Source organism: Lepus europaeus, chromosome 9 (assembly GCF_033115175.1).
Source record: "Lepus europaeus isolate LE1 chromosome 9, mLepTim1.pri, whole genome shotgun sequence".
Taxonomy (NCBI): domain Eukaryota; kingdom Metazoa; phylum Chordata; class Mammalia; order Lagomorpha; family Leporidae; genus Lepus; species Lepus europaeus.
This window is the reverse complement of record NC_084835.1, coordinates 79575831-79592955: the sequence shown is the minus strand read 5'-3', so window position 1 is coordinate 79592955 and position 17125 is coordinate 79575831. Positions and strand designations below refer to the sequence as shown.

Sequence of the window (17125 nt, the reverse complement as noted above, 5' to 3'; positions counted from 1 at the left end):
ACTTGACTAAATATTCAGAATTTGCTTGCTAACAGGTGACCTGTTGTTCCTTTGTTCCCATCTATGTTGTATTTGGCAGTGACTCTGACATTTCTTCATTTCCAGTTTTACTGTCATTTTCTTACATCAGATTTTAGTACCTCAGTACTTGATTGATATAATTATTTTCAAAATATCAATCTTTCCAGAATTGAGCTCATAGTGTTATTTTGATACTTTTAAAAGCACCCAAAAGCTTTTCCTGATCTATAAGTGGTGGCTGAAAAACTTTTTGGTTTAGGGCCAGGTAGTAAGAATTTTAGGCTTTGGTAGTCATATACAGTTTCTGTTTCAAGTATTCAACTCAGTCATTGGAATGTGGAAGCAGTCAAAGGAAATATGTAAATGAATAAATGTGGCTATGTCCCAGCAAACTTTATTTGCAAAACAGAAGAACAGATCAGATTGATCTGTGGGCCATGGTTTGCTGACCTTTTGTCCAAAGCAATGTTTCTCAAACTTGAAAGCTATAGGGGATTCTTTAAGATTTTTGTATATTATGGAATTGTGAAAATGTGTGTTTATTTGAATTATAATGTTAAAAAGTATGTAGTTTCCATAAGTTTGGTGATGATCTCTTAGTAAACCATTTCAGGGCACATGGTTGTGCTTTGGTGGTAAAGTAGTAACACTTTGAAAATTGCTCCAGTCATTGGAGAAAAGAAAGGGAGAAATAATGAATAAATCACATGTTTGCACCAGGTGAGGGGTAAATGCTTTAGTAATAAACTACCTGAAAGAATTTCACAACAACTTTAACAGGAAAAAGTAGTAACAAAATTAACTGATTACATTCACATTGCATACTAAATATATACGTGTTTGACAGTGTCTGTTTCCCTGGTTATAAGTGTTGTTTATGTTAGTAATGAATTCCTGTGAGAAAAAGATAATTTTCCTTTTTTCATTCATGATCATTTGAATTCTATTGGTTTGTGTGGGTTTTTAAGAATTATTTGAGAGGCAGAGAGAGGGAGAGAGAGTGAGCTCTCATTCTGCAAATGCTATAACAGATGCATCTGGGTCAAGGCCGGAGTTGGGAGCCAAAAACACAATCCAGGTCTCTGACATGGATGACAAGAACCCAGTTATTTGAACCATCACTGCACCACCCAGGATCTGAATTAGCAGAAAGCTCGAGTCATGAGCCAGAGTCAAGAGTCAAATCCAGGTACTCTGATGTGGGATGCAAGAATCTTAGCCATTAGACCAATTGTTCCATCTTGATTTTGTTTTTAATTTATAAGCTTTTAGATTTTGTCATTGGCCATGAAGCAAAGGAATAAAGTAAGAGAAACTAATCTGTAGGAAATGGCCAGACCCTATAGTTCAGAATTCAAGGTATCAGCAGACTAACTCCAGCACAACATCTTCATAGTTGTTTCTCATTGCTTTCCCACCCAAATACTCTGCTACAGTCGCCCAGGGTTGCTCATCATGGCCTGAACATGCTTTACGTTTTCTCACCTCTGTGTGTTTGCTCATTTCATTGCCCACATTAGCAAACTCAGATATAAGATTCTTCTTAGACCTTATTTCCTGCATGAAAGCTTTTCAGATGATTCTGGATCAGAAGGATCTACCTTTCTCTTATTGCATTAATTATTTCATATTTTGCCCAATTGGCAATGAATTATGTTTCATGTCATAATGCCTGTGCCACTGTTTATGTTATTGGTAACTCACCTACATTATCTGATTTGATCTTTTTGCTTTATCTTCTTAATTAGATATTGGAGACTGTGTGGACAAAACAGTCATCTTATTTTTCTTAGTAATACATTGCTGTCATAGAGCTGGAAGGTTTAGAATGACATAGTAGCATACTTAGGGTATTTGTCAACATAAGCAATATTCAAATTTATGGTGTACTCTTTTGAAAGCTGATTCTGTCTCTAAGAGTCACTTAAAACTTTGCAAGAAAATATTAGAACCCATATTGTACCTTGACGACTTTCAAAATGCCTTCATTCGTCTTTGGGTCTGTTTGAATGTCAAACCATTCACCATCATTTCCAGAGAGAATTGAATATTTTGCCAACCAATTATCAGTGCCTTCTTCATCAAGATCAATTGCTTGCAGTCGTATCAGTTCTGAAGTTAAACAATTTTCTTCAATACTTGCTGAATACTAAAATGACATAGATCAATTTTATAATCAATTGCTTTTCAAAAGGAGAATATTTACTAACACATAATCATCATTTATAATAAACTATAAGCAATAAACTATGTCAATGATTTTTGTAGCATTAGTAAATGTCACAATCTAATTAAAAATATAAGAATAAAATGATTATAAAATAAGGAAACTGATTTTCTGTGCTGCAAGTGAAATTAAGGTCACATTGGTACTTGTTTTTTGTTTATTTTTGATTCTTTTTACTCCATTCTATTAGACAAGAGATCAGATTGTCTTTTTCTGTAAAGGGTCAGAGAGTAAATACATTAGGCGTTGTGGTTCAGAGGGTCTGCATTTTGACTTCTCATCTCTTGTTGCGGCTTAAAGCAGCCACAGACTGCCTGGAAAGAAATGAGAACTGCTGTGGTCTAACCAAATGTGTTTTTGCCAAAATGGGAGGCATTTTGGCCTGATTTTGCCCTGCTATATTAGATTAGATTCTTAATGCCTGAAGATTAAGATGGACGTTGGAAGTGTTTGGGACTCTGGGAGAATTAACTCAGCATATCATGAAGCATCTAAAAACATAGCAATGTTGTATTGTCGTTCTCCAAATTATATTAACATTTGCACTCTTCTATGTAGAGCATTTGGTTTGGATAGTTCATTGTTTTCACAGCAAAGATTTGCTTGGAATAGTGAGTCAAACACACACTATTAGGACATACTAATATACATAAGAAATTCCAAGGTTTATACAACAGAGCTGGGGATATCCATACCATGTAACAGTATGAGGTTCACAAACCAGCAGGAAAGCAAACTGAATACTGACAGTTATGGAAAAGGATGCTAACAGACTTACCGAAGTCTTCTCCAAGACAGGGAAATTGTCGTTGACATCTAAAACCTTGATTCTGCAGTCACATTCTGAAGAGAGTCCATCGGAAGCTCCATCCCGATCTGAGCCCCTCACAAGCAGGTTGTACATACTGTGTTGCTTAAGTAAGATAAAAGAATTATAAGACTTAGGCCTTGTCTTGAATAGAGTCCAAGACATTACAATGCTGTCTTTTCCCTCTTTTAAAAAGTAAACACATTGGGCTGGTGCTGTGGCATAGTGGGTAAAGCCACCTCCTGCAGTGCCAGCATCCCATATGGGCGCTGGTTCGAGCCCCGGCTGCTCCACTGCTGATCCAGCTCTCTGCTATGGCCTGGGAAAGCAATAGAGGATGGCCCAAGTTCTTGGGCCCCTGTGCCAGCATGGGCAACCTGGAAGAAGCTCTTGGCTCCTGGCTCCTGGCTTCGGATTAGCGCAGCTCTGGCCATCGCTTCCATTTGTGAATCAGTGGATGAAAGACCTCTCTCTCTCTCTCTCTGCCTCTCCTTCTCTCTCTGTGTAATTCTTTCAAATAAATAAATAAATCTTTAAAAAATTAAAAAAGTGAACACATTAAATGAAGTTTATGTAATTGAGCTTTCTGTTCCCCTTAAAGTGATTCAACTATTTTTCCTTTCTTCCTTTACATTGGAGTAAAGGCATGCATGGACCCTTCATCATTGTCTTCTGAAAACTGAAGTCTTTGTCTCTTAACATTCATTAATAGAAGACTGTACCTCTCTGTCAAGGAAATTGGACATCGTGCGGACTTCTCCAGTGTATCTGTTCAGAATGAACATTGGTGCACCTGCAGGCTCTTGAGAGATGATCTTGTAGGCAATTTTGGAATTCAGATGATTGTCTTCATCTGCATCTGTGGCACTTAACTTTACCACCAGTGAATCTGGAAATGGTGGAGAGTGGTTGGGATTTTGTTAGAATAAATTCAAAAAATTACTAGATATCAGAAGGAAGAGTGGTGGGCCTTTCTCCTGATTTGTCCCTGTTTGTTTTCCATGAAAACATATTATTATAACTTTCAATTTTACCCATGATTTCAAAAATAATGGTGATTTGCTTTTATAAAACCTCTTGCTGTTTATAAGGTACTGAAGTATCACATCTATAAAATCTCTTATTGTTTATAAAGATCACCTGGAAAATTGGTCTCAAAATGCAGTGGTCTTTAATTTACAAAAAAGAAGTTCATGGGACTACCAGAAAGCTGAAGCTGGAGAAACCGATTTTGTCAGCTTTGGTTTTGCCATGGTCTTGTGAAATTATTTTAAAATGCTTAGTTAAGAAAGATTATAACTTAATTATGTTCAATGTTGTAGTTGTTTGTTGAGCACCTATATTTTTTTATTATCACTCATCCAGAAAGCAGAATTATAATTTGGTGCATTGGAAGATATCAGTACTTTCCTCAACAGTCAAAACTATATAGTTTTTGAAAAGATTTGTCCGTGTACATACAAGAAGTTCTTAATTATTCATAAGGACAAAGAAGGCATCCTAGGCCAATCCCTAACGACATCAAGTCCCCAGGACAGATTTTCCAGAGCTGCCTGGTCCCTGAGGTTATTTTGATTCCCAGCCAGGCCTCAAAGTACAAAGTCCTACACCAGAGAACCAGAGTCTTTGAGCAGAAAGAGACAAGGATGCATGGAATCCATGATTTGTAAGAGTGTGCCCTGGCCCTGCAGCCGTTTCTTCATACGAGGAGGCAAGGACAAAGCTGCTCCCAGCACCAGGGGCCTTGGTGGTGGGTTTTCCTCTTTTCTTCTTTCCCTTAGGGTGTCCTGGAGACATCCGTGAGGGTCAAAGCCTGTTCCTGTTTTGTCTCCAACAACTTTCCCCTGCTCTCTGTGTCCTCCATTCCTATGCTCAAAAACATTTTGTGTTCATCTGATTTTCTTCTGAAATCTATTTCTCTTTTATTATTTTACCCTAAATGTACTCAGAGCTATATGGGTAGGCATGGGAAGATTTGAAAGGACAGGTGAAATCAGAAGATGGAAGAAGAAAGAGGCAGAAGACAAGGGGTTGGTGACTGACTAAAGTAACAACATGGGAGAAGCATGCGAGGAGAAAGGGAAGAAGTTCAGAATCACTTGTATAAAGCGGGAATGACAGAAGGGCATTAGAATGGGGAGTGGATCTAAGCGGGACAGGGAGAAGAGACAACTCAAGGGAAGGTAAAGCAATCTGATGGTGAGATTGTGAAGTCGGAGGTCACTCTCAGGATGGAGTTGATGGGTACAGTGATGCAGCACCACCACTCATTCAGCCAGGAATTTTGAGGACCAGATCAGAACAGAGCCACACGTTTATTTATTCATTTTAGCATTCATGGTTTCTTCCTCAGTTTACTTGCTTGGGTTAAGTGACTGAGGGGCCTGTAACAATCTCTGAGGAAGGCGCTAAGTCACTGGGATATCAATCTTCCACAAATAAGAGGATGGTTAGCATCTTAGAAATGACTTTTTATTCTATCTCAGTTGTCGGTAAAAATTGGCAGGGGCTATTCAAAATACAACTTTTACTTTTTTTCTGATTTTGAGATGGCCTATATTTCAACCATCTAGAGCTTTTGACCCAAAGAAGCAGACACAACACAGTGAGAAGGAGGTCATTGTACTCACTGGCTTCACTGTTTTCTTCAATGCTGGCCATGTACACATTTTGTGTAAAAACTGGAGCGTTATCATTTATGTCCATCACTTTGACTCTGAGCTCCAGAGGTCTTTCCAGGTCTTCACCCCGTGAATTTAGAGCCCGGCAATAGATCTGTGGGAAGTTTGAAAAAAATAAGTCTTTCTCCAACAAAGGAAATTGGAATCTCATGCTTGAAAATACATGAGGAAACATGCAAAGAAACAACCAGTCCAGTAGACTCTTACTATATTAGAGTAGTAATTTAAATATAATCAGATCGCTGGATCCCATGCTTCTGCAACACGCTACAGAATCCTGAACTATAAATTTATGTTTCCACATTCTTTCTTTAAGATGTGCTTTCTCAAAAATAAGCCACAGGGGCCAGTGTTGTGGCACAGAGGGTTGAGCCGCTGCTTGCGACTCCAGCATCCCATATTGGAACTCTGGTTTGAGTCCGGCTACTTCGCTTTCCATCCAGCTTCCCGCTAATACTTTTGGAAAGGGCAGCAGAAGACAGCCCAAAACTTAGGCCTCTGTCTTCAGTGTGAGGAACCTGGATGGAGGTCCCGGTTCCTGGCTTTAGCCTGGCCCAGCGTGGGCTGTTGCAGCCATTTGAGGAGTGAACCAACAGATGGAAGCTCTTTCTCTGTTACTCTGCCTTTCTAATAAATAATAGAAATAAGCCACTGTCCTGAGATTATTTTTTTAAAAAAGAAAAGAAAAAACACATGTAAATGAAAATACACTGCTATGACTTACCAGGAAAAGTGGGGTTATCTCTCTGTCCACCACTGAAGTGATGTTAATTTCTCCTGTGCGAGGGTTAATGGTGAACACCCCGTAAGGTGGTCGGTCGATCCCTGCTCCGGAAATGCGGTATGTAATCTTCTGGTTCACTTCACAGTCAGATCGGATCTGTAAGCAAAATGGCTAGCACTGTGATTTGTTCTGCAGCAAATCACGACCTTCAAGGTAAAATGGAATAAGGAGGAAAGTGATTTTGTAGCCAGAATGCTTTGGACTGAAATTCAGTGCCATGACTTAGTCTTGTGTGACTTTGGAAAAATTCATTGAAATTCTCCAAGGTAATAGCGGATTTGACATTATCTCATAGACTTGTTATGTGATTGTAATATATATCCAGCTCCAGTCTAAAGGCCATGTACATATGGCACATATGTAATTGATGCAAGACTTCTTATTATTAACAATACATTACTCAAGTCTCAGAATTTTTTGGCACATAGAGAATTTTACTGAAATCACAATGTTTACTTTTTTAAAAAATATCTTGTATTAACAACTAGACTTGAGTTTCAGATTTAATCAGAATAGTTGATAAGTTAATAAAATCATAAGAGATATAATGTTTAGAGAAATTGGCAATAGTTTTATAAATTTAAGTCTGTAGTAGTTCTCTTCTGTCAAGTAGATTTTATAGCAAATATTGTGCCATATAGATTTTGTTTTAATAGTTTTTTATCTATTGGATGTAAAGAAATGCCATCTACATCCTAAAGATGGAAAAAAATCTGTTAAATAATTTAATTTATTACTAAAACATCTACAATTAAATACTGGCAGCAGGAAATACAACTTTGGTTAGCTCAACTCTGAAGATCTTTATATAGAAGAAAAGAATATGCAATTTAAGTGCAATAACATAAAACAATGAGTTGAATGAAAATAATTTTAAAAACTTCTCCCAAGTCGAAGGATGCCCAGGTCAGAGCCACAGATCTTATTGGCTCTAAGCTGAAAAGCCCTTCACTCAGCCCAACTTCCAAAGTGACCACTGCAGCTGAGGGGATGGCCAAGTAGGGTCAGCAACATTGCAGGCAGAACTGTAAATTGCTTGTTAGAGATGCCACCTGCCTTTACCTGGCCAGCTCTCCTCCCAGGCCAGCCAAGTAATGAAAGTCAACAGAGTGCCTTCCCCTAGGAGGTTCACACCTCCCTTAGGATATACCCCATGTGAAGAGATAGATAGGTCTGGGCCTCTTAACTTACAAGGCCTAAAGCCCACCAGATTATTATCAAGCCCCTTCTGTGAGGTTCTATTTGCCTCTCAATCAGAAAACTTAATTGTAGCTTAGACAGCACCTTTCTTAGCACATCTAATAATGACTCTGTCCTTTGTTCTAGACCCTGTCTAGCACACTTGGGCCTCATTCCTTTGTGATCATAACCTCTACTCTACCACCAATGGCTCTACTCCCAACCTGTGTGTACTGATGGTCCTCTTCCCCACTTAATGCTGTATAATTGTTCAAACCTGGTAAATGCCACTCTTAGGATCATTGGTTACTATCCTCACCCTGTCTTTTATGACCTTGTCTAAATATGATCAGAGTCGGCAAACTTGGAAGGCTTCCATAGCCTTGGCAACTCATGACGACAGCCTAGGGTGGTTACTGGCACCATAAACTAGAGTGTCAATTTGTTGGGTCAACAACAAGAGCCACTGTGCACTTGCTCCTCATGTGGGATCTCTGTCCTTAATGTGCTGTACATTGTGATTTAATGCTATAACTAGTACTCAAACAGTATGTTTCACTTTGTGTTTCTATGTGGGTGCAAACTGTTGAAATCTTTATACTAAACTGATCTTCTGTATATAAAGAGAATTGAAAATGAATCTTGATGTGAACGGAAGGGGAGTGGGAGCGGGAGAGGGGAGGGTTGTGGGTGGGAGGGAAGTTATGGGAGGGGGAAGCCATTGTAATCCATAAGCTGTACACTGGAAATTTATATTCATTAAATAAAAGTTAAAAAAAATTAAAAAAAAAAAAAAACTTCTCCCAAATCTGAAAACTTCTGAGAGAGAATGAGTCTCTTTTCTTGAATGAGGTGAGGTCTGTAGCATCATGGCTGATGCTACTATATTTTTGCTGCAAAGCCACAGGGATGGAGTTCTGGCTGATTATGCTACCGTTGATTTCAATGGTGACCCAATGCCAAGACACCCAGGAAGAGCTCCTGAATCTGCTTATGTGGATCTCTCCTTCATGGGTCAGTTTATACCACATCCTTCCTTTCACTTGCCTTCCTTTTTGGTAGCCATTTTTGTGAAGGCCTTTTAAGACTCTCCTAGATGAGATCTGGTGGGAACTTCTGAAACCATCTTCACTTTCTTGGAGTGAATTAGACTAATGTAAACTTGCGACTTTCTGTAAGTTAATCTTTAGACTATTGCTATGTGGATAAATTTCCTATAACAAACAGGAGCAATAATGAACAGAACACAAATGGACAAAGCCCAGTTGTGCTGGAGATCCAAGTCTTCCTTCCTAGGATCTCTTGCCTTGGAGCCTCTGCTCTCCATCACCCTCCAGCCTATGATAATTCAGAAGAGGCTCAGCAACAGAACAAACGGCCACATTGCCCATTTTCTTAAGTCACTATGGAGCCACAAAGACTGCAAGTCCTGGAAGTACTTCAGAGTTTTCCTGTCCTGCAAAAGCACTTGTTATCAGCTCAGGATACTCCTGCTTGTTTCATCACTTACTCTGGCAATCGGGTTCCTCTTGGAGTTGTCCTCTCCCTCTCTGCAGGCGGCAGCAAACTTGATCCACTCTCGCTTCTGTCTTCTGACAGTTTGCCATTTTGTGGTGCCATTTTCAATGTCTAATTCCTTTACCTGATGCAAAAATAATGTTTGTATACATGCATACACATATACACATTCACATATATTTTTGTAAGTCTCAATGTTCTTATTGTCTTATTGAGACATAAGTGATTCATATTTATTTAAGTAAAGGCTCCATGTAATTGCCACTCTTAGAGAAGAAGAAATCGCATGTGAATGGAGGATATCCTTTCAAGAATCAATGCATTCTACTTTTTCTTCTCTTTTGATACATCCTGAAATGTGGCCTATCATTCCTATTTTATTAACAGAGATTAGAAAAATAATTTCATTTTCTGTAATGATTTGAGGTGATCATAATGACAATTTAAATACTATAATAAAGTTAACCCCCATCATTAGGAGTCTTATTCTAAATGTTGATCTCTTTAGCTGTGATCACATTTTAAAATTGTTTTGCATCTTTCTCTCTTTGACAGCCCTGTCAGTTCTCTTTCTTGCTGATGTGTCTAAAGCGCCTCTTCTGCTCTGAAGCATTTCTTGCTTTCTCTGCTCTGTTACAACCTGAGAAACATGTCAGTAAGTGATTAGCATGATTTGATAAGCAGCAGCTACTAAGATATTGAGCTGTCCTATACCCCACCTTAAAAGCACAGCAATTGGGAAATACAGATTTTTACCATTGTTATTTCTTTTTGACAAAATTCTTCCTCTTTCATTTGGATGATTACAATTTGAAATATTATGATCTTTAATATTTGATTTACTACGAAATCCATTTGTCTATTAAATTTAAATAGAGAAATATTCTTGTTGTACATTACCTCAACAATAAATTCACTGTTTAATTCCAGGACTACCTGTTATGGAAAACACAACATTAGTATAAATTCTCATAATCAGAGGAAGCAGTGTTATTAAAACCTTAACATGATACCTTTCTTAGATAATTTTTTCAATATTTATTTAGTTAATAATATGGAATAAGCATGGGTAACTAAAAATGAGTAAGACAGACTTTTGCCCTCCAAATTCTTTTTAATTTTCAAGTAACATAGACATAACTCTAGAGCAAGCCAGGTCAGGATTTGTGCTATGACTGAGGCACTTAGAAGCCCAGTGGGAGGGTGGAGCAGACATCCCAAGTTATCAAAGTGGGTTTGGGGAAGGCTTCCTAAGAGAAGAGAAATTTGAAAAGGCTCTACTGGAGGAAGCTGTTTCCACAAGAGGAATCCATAGAGAAGAAAGGGCAGAAAGGCAGGGAGTTTTAAAGGATGATATAGAAATGGCAAGTACTATCATAGCCAGAAGGTAGAGGAGAAGGTTTGGCATGCCCATTCTGGGGGCAGATGGTGAGTGCTTTATAGATCTGGCTCAGGAGTTTGGGTTTTATGGGGTAGAGACTGGGAGTGATGAAAATTCGGACTTGAAGACATGTCATTGATATGAAGGGACGACTACATAGGGAGGCACTTGAAGCTGAAACACTTAGGGATTAGCCATTACTTAGGCAAGATGAATCAGAACACAAACATGTGTGCTAAAGTGGTGCTGGAGGAGAGAGATTACCAAAGAACTGATGCTAAAACAATTCTGGTGATTTGAACGTGGCTTTCTGGGAGAATGGAAGAGCTATTCAAAGAAACAGAAACTTCAGCAGGAGTATATCACTGTAGGGGAATGATGACTTAAGTTTGATTTATTTGTTTTCAATGTACTCCTAATGTTTGCAATTGAATATTTTTTCAAGCTAGTCACATTAGTTGAAGCTGGAGGAAATGAGAATTATAAATGACACTATTTAAGAAGACAAATGAAGTAAGCACAGGACAGAATCTTGTATGAAATGCTTAGATTTGTGCAGGAGAAGAAAGAGGAGACCTAAAAGCAGGGGGCTCTGGCAGACTCAGAGAATAGAGAGGGACCCTCAGGTGGAGGCACCTGTGAGTGCAGAGCAGATTCTGTTAGTGTGAGACCGATGAGCAGTATGGTGGGGGTTGGAAAGGAAGCAGATCCTAGAAAGGAGAAGTGATAAGGAGGTGGAGGAAGTTTTCACAAAGGAGGCAGAATGGAGAGCAGTGCTGTGAAGTTAGACAAGGAAGGAATAGCTAATGGTTTATGTGTGGTCAAGGAGAATGAGAACTGGGGAGGTTACAGAACCTTAAAGCAGGTAGTCATTGTGAATGACTTATGGAGGAAGTAGACATAACAAACAATTGCATTTTTTAAATTAAGTGCTAAAAGAAATAAGAAAGGTATAACACAGTTCAATGGGGTTAATTAGATGGGGGCATATTTTCTTTGGCTGGGAAATCATGACCAAACATTGAATCCACAGCATAAGGAAAAGGGTTTTCTGAAGAAAGAGTGATAGAGGGAGGAGAAGACAGAAGGAGGGGTGAAGAGGAGGGAAATCAAGGAGTGGTTAATAGATTAAGAGGGAGTAGGAACGGGGCCTGTGTTGTGGTGCAGGGGGTTAAGTTGCTGCCTGGGACACCAGCATCCCATGTAGGTGCCTGTTCTTGTCCCAGTTACTTCACTACTAATCAGTCCAGCTCCCTGCTAATGTGCCTGGGAAAGCGGCAGAAGATGACCCAAGTGCTTGGGACCCTGCACCCAGCTGGGAGACCCAGATGGAGTTCCAGGCTCCTGGCTTCATCTGGGCCCAGGCCTGACTATGTGGTCACTTGGGGAAATGAACCAGCAGATGAAAGAACTCTCTCTGTCTCTCCCTCTCTCTCTCTCTCTGCGACTCTTTCAAATAAATAAGTAAATATGAAAAAAAGAGTGGGAATAACTGATTCATAAGTTCAGGAATAATGAGTTGGAGTCGACAATGAGAAAGAATATTTCTTCCTCTGGAACAGAAGTTCAGAGGAATTAAGTGAAGACAGAAAAGCATTCTGGGGTGTAATTGGCAGAAACATATGCACATGCCTGCTCCACAGATTTGTTGAGTTGGGGTGAGCAGGAAGGGGAGGGGCTGGAGGAGACTGTCTTCACCACCATACAGAATGCCTGCCTCTCTTTTTAACTCGTTCTCTTCTTCATGTGTAGGTTTTTTTAGGCATCAGTGAAATGTCCAAACCCGGAAATGATAAAAATTTGATAGAAGATGATCTTACTCATTCATATAGAATGTTTTGTTTTATAACAAATATTGCCTTTTTGGAGTTATATATTTATTTTGCTGTTAGAAAAGCAGATGATTTTGGAAAGTAAAAGAAAAAGTAAGCATCACTCAGAATCTCACTACCTTCAGGCGGACACATTCTTTTCCCCAGACTTTTTCTTCACAACACCTACTTACATAGATTGTAATTTTTTAACTGAAAAGGAACCACACATGCAATTTTTGAGCTCAATGATCATTGTGTTAAAGGTCCAGGCCAATTAATACACGCAGATGCACAGTTGTTAGATGCCTGATGCATTACTTTAATAGCTGCTGTCTCATTCAGGTCACTGGGGCCTCAGGTTAACTGAGAACCCATGCATTCTGCAGTTAGCACTGCAGACTAAACTTCCATAGGCGGTTCCCAGGCACCTCGAGTGGAGGCTCCACCCCGGGGAATGCAGAAGGTTGGTGAGCTCAGCACATGAGCACCTTATTAACCAGTCTCCTCTTCACCCTGGGCTCCACCTGTCTCTCTTTCCTCCTTCAATACTCTCCTTCCACCCCCTCTCTTCCTGAAAGTCTCTTCCACTTGTTCCTTTCTTCCTGACATTGCTTTAGGCCTGACAAGAGCCACAGTAGTTTCCTCAGATTGCTTACCCGAACCAGCACAGGGAGGATAAGCCACACCTCTGCATCTCAGAGCTGTAATCAACCCAATAAACTAATTTTAACTTGAAAGCAGTGAGAATGAGTCCTAGCTGGGGTTCTGCTCATAATCTCATCAGAGATGTGGTGGGTAATTTTCAGTTTTAATGGGATGCATTCTTGTTATGGTTTCTGCCAGCTTACAACACTTGCCAGGTTAATATTGTGTCTATGCTGTTGAGAGTTCTGATTATTTTATTTTATTGATATCTAAAGCTTCTTTTTAAAAAAGACTTTATTTATTTATTTGAAAGGCAGAGTTACAGAAGCGGTGGGGGAGAGAGGGTGAGAAAGAGCAAGAAAGAGATTTTCCATCCGCTGGTTCACTCTCCAAATGAATGCAAGGGCTGGGACTGAGCCAGGAAGACCCCAAGAGCCTGGAACCCCAAGTGGGTCTCCCATATGGATGGCAGGGGTCACACAGTAGCCCCTAAAGCTTCTTTTGAATCACCTGATGTTTGATCAAATTGTTGTGATTTTACTTTCATTTGGTATCATATAATTGTGGCACCTGGCTCCAGGTAAATATCAGTATTTGTACTGATATCTCCTAATGTTATCTTTCGGTTGTGTTAAAAAGTTTTTGCTTGTATAATCATAAAATTTTTTAAAAAATGATACAATTACATTTTTAGCTTCAATTATATTTCAATACATTTTAAGACATATGTTGGTCAGTCTATCATACTCGGTAACAAAAATATGTGTATGATGTAAAATTTTATTTTATTGGAATTTCAATAATTATAACATTCTAAGTGTTAAAAAAATTTCTTCAGAGTTAGATTAGCTTTGTTAGTATAATGATCAGTACAATTGAGCAAACAACCTACACATGTGGAAATTTTGGTGCAATATAATTAAATATTGAAAGAAAAAGTATCTGAAATGCAAAGAGATGAATGAAATTCAAAAAATCAGTTTATGAATGAATATTACATATTATAATTACATTCTAACATCAAGTCTATTTTGTTTGGTTTTGCCTTTCAATTTAAGTATAAAGGAAAATTCTTCATGTTAATAGGTAGATTATGTTGGACAATGTTTTTTTAGCAGAGTCATTAAATGTTTTCAACTTATTCTGAATTTTATGACCCAAATCTACAGAGCAACCTATCATTAAAAATTATTTGAAAGATTTTTTTTGGGATAACTGTATTACTTCCTTTAATTTTGTTGAGAACAAATAATTGAAAACCCACATGACTTGTAGAAAGATTCATTAAGAGTTTCAGAGTTAATACTGTCATCAATACTTTGAATCACACTTTCATTTACTGCCTTGGATGGTTTGCCATCTACTGTGGTGCAATATGGTAATATTTGCCATGGACAAGAGCTGTGAGTTTTTGTAAGGGGCTTTGGAAGAGGAGAACCAGGTTGATCCCTCAAGTTCAAGTGCATATTTAAGTAGATGGATTAAAGGAAAGAAAGTACACACACACCAGGAAACTTAAAATATGTATGACAAAGACACAATTTGATTCCACTTTCCACAAACTTTTTTGAAGTCCCCTTGTTGTATGTATTGGAGGTGGATGACCTGGAAAATGATTTCTGTAAGATAATCTGTACACTGGTACCCCTTAGAGAGCTCATTTATTTCTGTGAAGCATGTGCTCCAATTTGAAGATGATTGTTGTTGTAACAATTATGCTAGTATCAAGTGTCTTAAGTCAGTGTACATTTTAATGTCAAATAATTCATATTCTGTAGTGGATGTTATAGTTTGGCTTCATAATAAAACAGTGTGATTTAGAGACAGCTTCTCCAGACTTCCAGACTTGGAAGCAGAAGACCTGAGTGTATCTTAGCTTCGTTGTTTACCAGCAGTGTGACTATGGACAAATCCCCCAGCATCTGTGTGCATTTAGCTCTGATCTGTACAGAATCACATGTGAAGGGGATGGGCATGGCAAGCACTCAATAGATTTGTAAAGAGAGCAGAAGAGTGAAAGAAGAGTTTCTTTCTCTGCTTTATGGGGTGTTGGGATGGCATTCATAAATCTAGTTAATCATTTGTAAATACTTGAAATTAGCCCCATTAACCAGATTTCTTTTTAACTTAAAGGCATAAAGAAAGTGTTCTGAGTTCATTTTACTTACTTTTGTTTTCTCCAAAGAGCTCAACCCAACTAAAGATAGCATGGATCCAAGGTAGCCCTAGGCACCTTCTCATCTTTTCTCTATCCCTGACATTTTTATATTTTAGGCCAGAGCTGTCGCAATGCCAAATACCATGGTCTCATCTGGCAGGATTTATGTTGTGTCTGGTGTAGGCCTCTCTGGTGCACTTCTGGTGGTTCTGGTCCCTGTTCAGTGGGCTCTCCTAACAACCGAAGCCAAGCCCATCTCTCTACGGCCAGGTCTCCCTGAAGGTACTCGCCTGGTATAACTCTCAGACTCCAGGGAATCACGAGCTCTTTCAGGATCCCTCAGTTTTAGGAAACACCTGTCCATGGGTGCTTTGGAAGAAGCATGAAATGACACCGTCTTCCAACAGTGCACAAATATCATCACTGGCTGAACCCCAATTAAATTGTGAAGAATCATAGTATGCACCCAGATAATTGTAGAGATTCTTTTGCCTATGCAAGTCACCTTTTCTGAGCATGTGCAGGCCAGGCATCATTCTCTGATAGGACCTGACCTGACAGCCTGGCCAGGAGACCCCCCACCCCACACAGCATGAAGATGACTGACTCTGTTGCCACAATGATGAAGCTCTATGAAAGTGGGTCGGAGACACCTGCTATGGAGGGAGCAATAATAACCTGGAGAGGTGTGTGGTGTTCTGTGTTACAGTCTCTGTAGGCCTGACTGATGGGAGAGTTTCCTGTCTTCTCTTTTCCTTGGATGTCCTAATAATAACTTAAATCAATGGAAGTAACCTGATCCGGATATTTCATTGACACTGGCATTGTGTTTTAATTCCATTTCTCCATGAACTTTCTGAAGCCCCCTTTTGTGTTTATGTTAACTGCACACACTGAATTTCTGCCTGGAAGGGACCACATACTAATAGAGGAAGCAAGCAGGTAAACGAGAAAGACATTGGACTGTATCAGACATTATAACTGAAGCATGGTTAGGATAGGAGTTGTTTGAAATGGGAAAGGGAGTCAATTCTGACTAAGTGGAAAGAATTTTGATCTTGGATTGGATTTGAATCCTGACTACCCAATTATAGGCTGATTCATTTCTCCCCTGGACATTTTTAATTTCTAAAATTATTTTTATTTCTATTTACCTTTTAGGATTTTTATAATATGCTGAAATCACTCTGTTAAGTGTAAAATATTTTGTTAGTGTAAGGTGATGAAATGGCAGCACAATGACAGGCCTAACCCAGAGACCAACTCCTTATTTTCTCTATTTGAAACACTCAAGCTAATGCTGAAGGCCATCAACCATGTAGCTGGGAAATAAGGTCAAGTGACTTAATGAAAGGTAACTAAGAAATTACCTTTCATTCACTGAAAATTTTTCATTGACAAAATACATGACAGGCAGTGTTTTCTGTCTGGCCAGTTACGATGTCTATATTCCAGGGGAAATCTAACCTCCAGTGGATGACAGAAATTTTTCTGGGCCTTTTTTCCCTCCTGGGCAGAATATGATATTTTTAGTAAGCTAACATCCCTGTGCTTCCTGCAGTATTAGAACACATTATTCTCTCACAAGCCAAGTGTCTTTAAAGGAGTAACTACTAAAGAAGGCTGTTTTTATCTCTATGACTTATCTTTTTGAAGTCAGTTTTGAAGACATTTGCATACCTAGGACCAACTTATTAATAAGTAGTTCTCTCCTGAATAATACTTACAAGATGATTGAGTAAAGCAGTTGCCATCCAACCCAGGGTCTAGTAGACATGCCAAGTTCAAGCCTAATTATACCACTTTTGTTTATAATTGAGGGTATATCAAGTAATAGCATTTCAGTTTGTAAGGTGTGTAATTTTCTCTGTGGAAAGGAAGGGCAAACATTTCCCATACAAGTAATATG

At 38.9% G+C, this 17125-nt stretch overlaps 1 protein-coding gene across 1 annotated transcript in view; it reads right to left on the bottom strand.

Annotated features, from left to right (window-relative positions):
- DSG4 (desmoglein 4) overlaps positions 1-15580 on the bottom strand; it is a 34407-nt gene extending 18827 nt beyond the window's left edge. Inside the window, 9 exon segments of the mRNA XM_062200023.1 lie at positions 1985-2170; positions 3027-3161; positions 3779-3945; positions 5687-5831; positions 6462-6617; positions 9211-9342; positions 10119-10154; positions 14574-14663; positions 15503-15580. Of these exon segments, the coding sequence (XP_062056007.1) occupies positions 1985-2170; positions 3027-3161; positions 3779-3945; positions 5687-5831; positions 6462-6617; positions 9211-9342; positions 10119-10154; positions 14574-14663; positions 15503-15580 (1125 nt within the window).
- Between the last annotated feature and the right edge of the window lie 1545 nt (positions 15581-17125).